The 10865-nt window shown below is 27.9% G+C and overlaps 2 protein-coding genes across 3 annotated transcripts; one reads left to right on the top strand and one right to left on the bottom strand.

Moving 5' to 3' along the window:
* Positions 1–1902: 1902 nt before the first annotated feature.
* On the top strand, positions 1903–7302 carry LOC119613416 (putative uncharacterized protein DDB_G0292292). 2 transcript variants are annotated; one of them, XM_037969448.1, is made up of 3 exons: positions 1903–2320; positions 4913–5089; positions 5654–7302. In XM_037969448.1, the coding sequence occupies exons 2-3, from the start codon at positions 5078–5080 to the stop codon at positions 7124–7126; spliced, it is 1485 nt and encodes a 494-aa protein (XP_037825376.1). In that variant the 5' UTR covers positions 1903–2320; positions 4913–5077; the 3' UTR covers positions 7127–7302. The 2 variants fall into 2 exon arrangements, with proteins under 2 accessions (XP_037825376.1, XP_037825371.1); XM_037969443.1 differs by having other exon boundaries at positions 1903–5089.
* Positions 7303–7633: 331 nt separating this feature from the next.
* On the bottom strand, positions 7634–9202 carry LOC119613539 (grpE protein homolog, mitochondrial). The gene is made up of 3 exons (XM_037969562.1): positions 8989–9202; positions 8295–8787; positions 7634–8232 (listed from the first exon to the last, which is right to left on the bottom strand). Exons 1-3 carry the CDS (start codon positions 9063–9065, stop codon positions 8125–8127), a joined length of 678 nt encoding a protein of 225 aa, XP_037825490.1. The 5' UTR covers positions 9066–9202; the 3' UTR covers positions 7634–8124.
* Between the last annotated feature and the right edge of the window lie 1663 nt (positions 9203–10865).

The following is a 10865-nucleotide window of genomic DNA, read 5'->3' as shown; positions in this document are numbered from 1 at the left end:
GTAAGTAAGTAAGTAGTAAGTAAGTAAGTAAGTAAGTAAGTAAGTAAGTAAGTAAGTAAGTAAGTAAGTAAGTAAGTAAGTAAGTAAGTAAGTAAGTAAGTAAGTAAGTAAGTAAGTAAGTAAGTAAGTAAGTAAGTAAGTAAGTAAGTAAGTAAGTAAGTAAGTAAGTAAGTAAGTAAGTAAGTAAGTAAGTAAGTAAGTAAGTAAGTAAGTAAGTAAGTAAGTAAGTAAGTAAGTAAGTAAGTAAGTAAGTAAGTAAGTAAGTAAGTAAGTAAGTAAGTAAGTAAGTAAGTAAGTAAGTAAGTAAGTAAGTAAGTAAGTAAGTAAGTAAGTAAGTAAGTAAGTAAGTAAGTAAGTAAGTAAGTAAGTAAGTAAGTAAGTAAGTAAGTAAGTAAGTAAGTAAGAAGTAAGTAAGTAAGTAAGTAAGTAAGTAAGTAAGTAAGTAAGTAAGTAAGTAAGTAAGTAAGTAAGTAAGTAAGTAAGTAAGTAAGTAAGTAAGTAAGTAAGTAAGTAAGTAAGTAAGTAAGTAAGTAAGTAAGTAAGTAAGTAAGTAAGTAAGTAAAGTAAGTAAGTAAGTAAGTAGTAAGTAAGTAAGTAAGTAAGTAAGTAAGTAAGTAAGTAAGTAAGTAAGTAAGTAAGTAAGTAAGTAAGTAAGTAAGTAAGTAAGTAAGTAAGTAAGTAGTAAGTAAGTAAGTAAGTAAGTAAGTAAGTAAGTAAGTAAGTAAGTAAGTAAGTAAGTAAGTAAGTAAGTAAGTAAGTAAGTAAGTAAGTAAGTAAGTAAGTAAGTAAGTAAGTAAGTAAGTAAGTAAGTAAGTAAGTAAGTACGTAAGTAAGTAAGTAAGTAAGTAAGTAAGTAAGTAAGTAAGTAAGTAAGTAAGTAAGTAAGTAAGTAAGTAAGTAAGTAAGTAAGTAAGTAAGTAAGTAAGTAAGTAAGTAAAGTAAGTAAGTAAGTAAGTACGTAAGTAAGTAAGTAAGTAAGTAAGTAAGTAAGTAAGTAAGTAAAAGTAAGTAAGTAAGTAAGTTAAGTAAGTAAGTAAGTTAAGTAAGTAAGTACGTAAGTAAGTAAGTAAGTAAGTAAGTAAGTAAGTAAGTAAGTAAGTAAGTAAGTAAGTAAGTAAGTAAGTAAGTAAGTAAGTAAGTAAGTAAGTAAGTAAGTAAGTAAGTAAGTAAGTAAGTAAGTAAGTAAGTAAGTAAGTAAGTAAGTAAGTAAGTAAGTAAGTAAGTAAGTAAGTAAGTAAGTAAGTAAGTAAGTAAGTAAGTAAGTAAGTAAGTAAGTAAGTAAGTAAGTAAGTAGTAAGTAAGTAAGTAAGTAAGTAAGGTAAGTAAGTAAGTAAGTAAGTAAGTAGTAAGTAAGTAAGTAAGTAAGTAAGTAAGTAAGTAAGTAAGTAAGTAAGTAAGTAAGTAAGTAAGTAAGTAAGTAAGTAAGTAAGTAAGTAAGTAAGTAAGTAAGTAAGTAAGTAAGTAAGTAAGCAAGTAAGCAAGTAAGCAAGTAAGTAAGTAAGTAACTAACTAACTAACTAACTAACTATCTAACTAACTAACTATAGACTTTAGGAAGACAAACTTTATATACAATTATTAAATGAATAATAATTGAATAATTTATTTAATGAATAATAATTGAAAGTTTTTAACTAAAACAAAGTATTTACTTTTTATTTAGTTATTTATTCGTTATTATTCCCTTCTTTTCAAAATGAAAACGTTACTCAATTCTTTAATACCTTTTTAAAACAACCCTGTTTGCTTGAATAAATTTAGTACACAAAATTTTGTTTCTAAACACTTCCTAAACATGTCGCTGTCAAGCAACTAGAAAACGCTGTCAAGCATTTTAATAAAATGAAAAATTTAATACACGTGCTAATGTTCCACTTGTTTTCCATTAGTTCATTACTAAAGCAACATTAAATAGTTTAACAACGTGTTTTGTTTTTAATTTTTCCTTTTTTTTTAACACTAAATATTTGGTCTCCTTTGTCAAATTTTATCCTGTCCTATGCACGCTCATTAGTTTATCTATAAACCAGAACTTTTCGAGTGCTATTTTAAGGACACAGATTAAAATGAAATTAGAAAAAAATACCACAGAATATTAGTTTTTACGACTATATTTTGGCTGGTATTTTATTTCCACAAATTAAAGAAAAATTTTTTTAATTTAAAAGAAAAGTTACCTTTGAACAAATAGTAATCGCCATATTTTTAGTAGCAATTTGTTTTTTTACCTAGAATTGCCACCAATGCACCTGGCGATAGATTAATTTATAGTATTTAATAACGTTTAAATGGAAATTTTTAACAATGTAAACGATTTGAGGTACTATAACATTAACAAAAAGAAAAAATTTACTTACTTTTCGGTCGCTAAACAAAATGGCTGTTTCAAACACTTTTTCGCCTTTTATTCGTGTGTATTGTATTTTTTTAAATTTCTTTAAAATATGATACTTTTTACCATAAAGGCGTTAAATTAATTATTTGAAGTATTATAACTACGTATAAATGTTGATTTTTTAATCCAATTTATACGTTTTTAAAATGCGACTACAAAATTTTACTAACAATTCACTAAACAATCAAACACTCGGCTTAAAAATCGCGTTAAAACTAATTGCTTTGTCCTTTTTGTTTTTGTCATTCTATTTTGTTAGGCAAATTTAACAACAACAAAATCTCAGTAACGGTACTTAAGGAAATTTTTAAAGGAGTTTTTTTTTAATATTATAGGATTTTATTTAATCCCTTTTTAAAAAAACTCGTTTTAAAATTTTTCATAATTGTTTTATTGCAATTCAATTGCGTAATTAAGTACCGCGTAATGAGTACTCCATTGCCTTGTTTATGAACTAATCTATTGGCTCCATAGACTATTCTATTGATCAGTCTATGGACTGGTTTATGACATAGTCTATTCACCAGTCTGTGGACTAGTTACTAAACTTATGCTCTAGTCTAAGAAATAGTTTATTAATTAGTATATGGCCTAGTCTATTGTCTAGTATATGAGCTGGTCTTTTGACTAGACTATAGACTAACTAACAAAAAGTCGACTTTTCAAATCTCCGACTTTTAGCAATTTATTAAAATTTGGTTTTAAAACTTTTAACACTTTTTATTATCGGCTTTTCTGACATTTCTATTATTTGATAACGTCCCATTATAGCTACATATTCGGTTCGGTATACAGCCCATTTCCGTCTCTAATTTTTAGTGACCCTTTCTAACCTTCTGTATTTTATATTTAACTGTAGTACAGTTTTGATTCATTATTCAGTTCACTTATGTCCATAACTTTGATTTGTACTGTATAGAGTTCAATTATAGTTCTTATAGCTTCAACCCATTTCTAGGATTAGTTGTTTTCAATTCTGTACTCTCCATAGGTCTGATTCTTGCTCCAGTTGAAGTTTTGTAGTCCAATTGTACTTCCTTAGTCGGTTCAAGTTTAGCTTTAAATCTGCTTGGATACTATATAGTCTATATGCCCAATTCTAGCCTTAATTGTGGTAGTTTATGCAGTCGAATTCTAACATTTAAATTTGGTACTTTTCATAGTACAATTCTAGTTCTATATTGAATTACATTTGAAATAGTTCTTTATACAATTACTTTATACCCATTACTTTATACAGTACATTACTTATTTTACCTGCGGCTTTTTGTATTGTGGTCCTAAAATGGTCCAATTTTGGCCTTAACTCTGGTATTATATTTACTTCAATTCTAGCTAGAAATGTAATTCTTTATTCAGTATATTTTTGCTTCAATTCTGGTTCCTTTTACAGTTAAATTTTAGTCTTGTTTTTGATACTTTATATAGTCCATTTCTTGTTGCTATTACAGTTCAATATTCTGTTTAATTTAAGCTGCAATTAGTGTCAAATTTTTCAAATTTAAAAGAATCTAGCGCCTTTTATTGAAGTATTGAACATTTTCTAACCTTTAACCTTTTCTAATCCCCTTTTAAAAACTACGCTTCTCTCAAAAAAGATCAGTAGACAAATATGGAAACTTAAACTAATGGTTTATCGAACTGAAAAACCTTCTTTAAGCAATTAAAGTTTTACTGTCTGTCTGACAGTCTGACTACCTGCATAAAACGGTACCTTTTTAAATTACACTAACACACACACCGACCAGCTAATCTGCGCCATAAAACAGACATTAAATCGGTCACAGAAATCTAAATAAAATTCCAGAAATTTAATTATTAAAACAAATGTAAAACATTTTACAAAATGGTAAAACAAAATGTAATTTGAGCTGTAAATTATTGTAATGGAAAAGAATTACAAAAATCGTAGGCGTCGGCGAAAATTACTTTGAACCCGAAATAAATAAACCAAAGATGATTAAAGAAATACCTTGAAATAGAAGCAAACATCTTTAAGAAATTATAGGAAAAGAAAAATTGGTTTATTTTAAGAAATATTAAATAAATATTTTAAAACAAACCACAAATAGCTGAAATTTTAAAAAGAACGTGCTGTTAAGTTTTAGAGTATATTTTTGTAAGGTTTCAAAATCAAGCATAACGACCTACCTGAAGTTATAAGATTATTAGCTGGAAAAATCTATAGGAGACCTGAGCTGCATAGTTAAACAATAAAGAATTTGTCTGGGGATTTTTTATTTTTGAACAAAATTAATGTGTAAAAGATGTGTTGAACAAGACATTTGATAATTTTCTAAAGAAATTCTTTGTTTTTTCCTATTCTTTCTCTTGGCTTAAGAAAATTTTGAAAAATTTTAGTTCATTAATAAAAAGTATTGGTTTTTGGTAGGAGGGTACGTGTATGTTTACTAAAGCAGGTCATAAATTTGTTTGTTGTTTTTCCCAAACTAGACAAACTGAAAACTCAAAACCTGGCTTAAGTTGGTATTCAATATTTTCAAAATTATTCAGTAGTCCTTTACATGTTTAACACGTCAGACGCGGAAGAAATGTTTTGAAAAAAAAGAAATTTGTGAAATCACTTAAAGTGTGTTCTGTAATAAAATTAATAAAAAAAATTAAAGTGTTTTTGGGTTAAAAGGGTTTAAATTTAGTTTTTAAAAGTTTATTTATAAAAAAATGTTTAAAAAGGTAAGTAATTTAAAGAAAAAAGTGTGAATTTAAAAAAAATCAAAATAAAATATTCAAAACTTAATAGCATTTTGAAAAAAAATTTGTTTTTAATAAAATAATTATAAGAAAATTTAAAAAAATAATAATTATTCTATAATTTCTAAACAAATTTAGTATTGTTTATAAAAATCATTTGAAATTTAACATTATTCTTCCTCAATTTCTAGAAAAAACTTAAATTTTAAATTTTTAGTTAAAACTAACCTCTAGTTAAAACTAACATCTAAAAGAAACTTATTGTTTTAAACAAATTCGCTATTTTTAGCATGATTGAAAAGTAAAGTATTAATTATAAAAATGTTTTTTATAAATTTATTAAAAAAATCGAATACAAATTGTTTATTTTCTTTATTTTTATCAAATAATTTAAAATTCCAACCTAAATTACAAACTAACCTCAATTATCCAAGAGAATGTTATGTTATTTTATAATTTCCGAACCATTCTTTATTAAAAAAGCTTTATTTTCAATACAAAAATTAAAAATTTCCCACTTAACCTCAAAATCTTTTCATTTTCTAGATATTTTGTTTAATTTTGATATTAAAGTTAGCACAAGCACGTTATGGTTATGTGCCAAAATCCTATGGTCCAGATGCGGCCTTAGTGGTGGAAAAAGCTTTGGGACAAAATCACAATGTAGGTGGTAACTATCCCAATACCATACGCATGCCACCGCCATTTCCTTTATGGCGTCATTATCCCAGATATCACATTATACCACCACCACCGCCGGGGCAAATAATGGCTATAAATACTTGGGCCAAAACAACTCATACAAAACCCATATTAATGCCTACCAGCACAACCACTACTACTACCACCACCACTACCACAACACCTAAGCCCACCACTACCTCTACCACCAGCCCAACCACTACAAAATTCACTACATCCTCACCTTTTATAACAGATGATGAATTCCCCACTGAATTATTGGATATAGCACAAAATAAGTTGGGTCTTAAAAGTCTAGATGAAATACCCAGTATTTCAGAATTAGGACAACTATTGGGTACCAATAGCCCGGAAGAAACTTTAAGTTATATCAGACAATTAACCTCCAATGAACAGGGTGTAGCCTTAATGAAAGCCTATATAGAATCCACAGATTATACCGATAATTCGGAAAATTCTTATAAAAATAAAGAAAATTTAGAAGAAGAAGATGACGAGGAAGATGAGGATGATATGGGAGATATAGAAGAACCGGTGAAAATTAATGATGAAGGTTTAATAGTTATAACCGATGATGATTCTAATGGGGATTATGTCTTAAGCAATGAAAGCGAAGAGGAAACCACTAGTAAACCCACCTTAAAGCCACGTAAAACTCCCAAAATTATACAAAAACTTAAGGAATTACCCAATAACCATCCTAGTTTTATGGAACGTATAATGAATTATATGCATTTAAATAATTTGTTTCATAAAAACTCTGCAGAAACGGGAATGAACAAAGAATATCATGAACTTAATAGAATCACAGAAAATGGCAAAAAGGTTAATAACAACAAACAGAAAATAATTACCAAAGATAATCAAGAAAATCAAACAGAATCGGAAATTGTTAATAACGATTCCCCAGAAAAATCCAATTTAAAATCTGACGCTATTTTAGCAAGAGAATCTATACCCTATAATTATCCCATACCCATACGTTCGAGTTCTACAACTAGCAGCACTACTACCACAACTACTACACCATTGCCGCCCGCCGCCAATACCCAGGTGGTCCATTTAAATACTCCCAAAATGTTAATACCTCATGTTCAACAATTGTCCCGAGTCACTAAGATACCCAGCAAAAAAATTGAAGATTTTTTGGCCAGCAAACCTAAACTTTTAGAATTGGCCACTAAAGTTAGTCGTTTTCCCATAGGCTATGATCGTAATTCACCCATGGAGGCTCAAGTTATGGCAGCCGTCCAAAAGGCTATAGAACAAGATGAAGATCTTAAGAAACTTTTGAGTTCCACCGCCACCTTAAAGTAAAAAAAGTCGGCAAACAAATATTGAAGGAGTGAGATGAAGTTTTAAAGAACTTACAGACATCTTGAAGTGATAAAGCTGCTATAATTTTTAGTTTTAAGCGTAATTAATGTAATTAAGATTTAAAAAATTAGGATTTTTTTAAATAAATAATAAGATTTTTAGAAATAAAATCAAAGATAAAATAACCAAGCCACAGTTCATAGATTAGACTATAGAATAGTCTACGGATCAGACTTTAAAACAGACTATAGAGCAGACTAAAGACCAGACTATAGAACATATTATAGATCAGACTATGTACCAGATTATAGACCAGAATATAGATCTAACTATAGATTTGGCCAGACAATGAAGAAGTCTACATTTTAGGCTGTAGACAAGACTATAGTTAAGACTATAAGCTAGATGAAAGTCCAGACTATAGAACAGTCCATAAACAATAGACCAGTTTATATAACAATCTACAGATCACATTCTTAAAATTTTCAAAAATTAACAAAATCTTAATTATTTTTTTAAATTTTTTCCATCATATTTTATTTATAACAAATTAAATTCTTAAAATTTAATTACAAAATTTAGTCCTTGTTCAAAATAAAGTCCATATAGAATAAATTAACCGACTTGTAGTTAACAGGATAAAAATTTTAACAAGTCTACTTATAGTTTCTATTAAATATAAAACTTAATTTCTTCAGACAATTTTGTTTATTTTGTAATATATTTACACATAAAACTTATAAAACTAAACAAATCACTAGTAATTGAAGGTTTTTCTAACAATACAAGAGGTAATAAAAAAGTTGTATGTTAACAAAACCAAACTTAAAAAAATGAAAAACTTAAGCTGCTAAAGAAAGTTTTACACAAACTTTTAAAAAAAGTTATCTAATAAAAACCAAAATCTTTTTTTAACAGCTAGTTTCGCTTTTTTGTAGAATTAATAGATAATTTGTGGAAACATTAAGCAAAAATAGTTTGTAAAACATAAAAAACTATTAAGATTTAGAAACACCAACTAAAGCAGGTCGTATAACACGTTCGTGTAGCTTATAGCCCAATTTTGTTACCTCAATAACAGTGTCAGGTTCTACCGAAGAATCGGGCTAAAAATATTGAATAATTCATTAATAATTTAGAGAGAATGAAATGTATTTGAAACACCTACCTTTTGGAATAAAGCTTCATGCATATTAGGATTGAATTTTTCATTCAAGGGATTCATGGGTTCCAAACCATGACGCTTGAACACTTGCAACAATGAAGCATTGGTCATAGTTAAACCTTCATATAAATTCTTTAAATGAGGATTACTATCAGTCAATTGATCTTGAGGCACGGCTTTAGTAGCATGACCCAAAATGTCGGCTACTTCTAGTAAATCTTTACAGAATGATTGTATACCAAAGATTTTAGCATCGGCTATTTGTTTATTCAAACGCACTCTTAAATTTTCACTATCGGCCAGGGATCTACGATATTTGTCCATTAATTCCTCATTTTTCTCTTTTAATTCTTGGACTTCTTTGTTTAAAGTTTCAACATTCTCGGCCAATTTTTTGGCATCTTCACCATTGGCAGCAGGTGCTTGTTCTGTTTGTGCGGTTTCCTTTTCGGCGGATTTTTCATTGCTATAGCATCTGGCGGTAGCGGACCAACAGCTAAAATTTAAAAATTATCATCAATTCATTCAAGAATTTAGTAAAAATTTCATTATCATTGATTAGCTCTATGGGTTAACTTATTACGTCACATTAGGCGAAATGTTCACGTTCTTTCTTAAATTGTTTTAATCATTATCAGCAGTACGTACTGCTTTGGATCACAATTTAGTTAATTTATATTAATTTCTTTAAACTCACCTCTTCCAGGGCTTGTTGGCTACCAGGAGAGACACTAATTTTGTGTTTTGTTTGTTAATTAATTGTTTTGTGGCCATTTTCGTGTGTATTTTAATTTAAAATCTAATAAATGTACCAAATTATGTTTTTACCGCACGCACGATTCTGTTTTTTTTTTTTTCACAATATGATTTTGACACTTGTGTAATCCCATGGGAAAATTTCATGACATGAGATGTGGTATTCAACAGAGTTGTATTTCTATGAGCAGTGCACTAAGCCATGTGGCAACACTATTATGTTAAGGGGGATTTCTAAATGTTGCCATACAAGAGTATATTTTCAATTTTGAATTTGTGTTGTCATATAAAAAAACCGTTAAAAATTGTATTAATTATGAACTAACTAACTAACTAACTAACTAACTACTAACTAACTAACTAACTAACTAACTAACTAACTAACTAACTAACTAACTAACTAACTAACTAACTAACTAACTAACTAACTAACTAACTAACTAACTAACTAACTAACTAACTAACTAACTAACTAACTAACTAACTAACTAACTAACTAACTAACTACTAACTAACTAACTAACTAACTAACTAACTAACTAACTAACTAACTAACTAACTAACTAACTAACTAACTAACTAACTAACTAACTAACTAACTAACTAACTAACTAACTAACTAACTAACTAACTAACTAACTAACTAACTAACTAACTAACTAACTAACTAACTAACTAACTAACTAACTAACTAACTAACTAACTAACTAACTAACTAACTAACTAACTAACTAACTAACTAACTAACTAACTAACTAACTAACTACTAACTAACTAACTAACTAACTAACTAACTAACTAACTAACTAACTAACTAACTAACTAACTAACTAACTAACTAACTAACTAACTAACTAACTAACTAACTAACTAACTAACTAACTAACTAACTAACTAACTAACTAACTAACTAACTAACTAACTAACTAACTAACTAACTAACTAACTAACTAACTAACTAACTAACTACTAACTAACTAACTAACTAACTAACTAACTAACTAACTACTAACTAACTAACTAACTAACTAACTAACTAACTAACTAACTAACTACTAACTAACTACTAACTAACTAACTAACTAACTAACTAACTAACTAACTAACTAACTAACTAACTAACTAACTAACTAACTACTAACTAACTAACTAACTAACTAACTAACTAACTAACTAACTAACTAACTAACTAACTAACTAACTAACTAACTAACTAACTAACTAACTAACTAACTAACTAACTAACTAACTAACTAACTAACTAACTAACTAACTAACTAACTAACTAACTAACTACTAACTAACTAACTAACTAACTACTAACTAACTAACTAACTAACTAACTAACTAACTAACTAACTAACTAACTAACTACTAACTAACTAACTAACTAACTACTAACTAACTAACTAACTAACTAACTAACTAACTAACTAACTAACTAACTAACTAACTAACTAACTAACTAACTAACTAACTAACTAACTAACTAACTAACTAACTAACTAACTAACTAACTACTAACTAACTAACTAACTACTAACTAACTAACTAACTAACTAACTAACTACTAACTAACTAACTACTAACTAACTAACTAACTAACTAACTAACTAACTAACTAACTAACTAACTAACTAACTAACTAACTAACTAACTAACTAACTAACTAACTAACTAACTAACTAACTACTAACTAACTAACTAACTAACTAACTAACTAACTAACTAACTAACTAACTACTACTACTAACTACTAACTAACTAACTAACTAACTAACTAACTAACTAACTAACTAACTAACTAACTAACTAACT

The sequence above is a fragment of the Lucilia sericata genome, unplaced genomic scaffold (genome assembly GCF_015586225.1).
Source record: "Lucilia sericata isolate MDLA Ls3-8-SP2 unplaced genomic scaffold, ASM1558622v1 Contig000039F_arrow, whole genome shotgun sequence".
NCBI lineage: Eukaryota > Metazoa > Arthropoda > Insecta > Diptera > Calliphoridae > Lucilia > Lucilia sericata.
The sequence above is the reverse complement of the archived record's forward strand: the minus strand, read 5'-3'. Positions and strand labels throughout refer to the sequence as shown.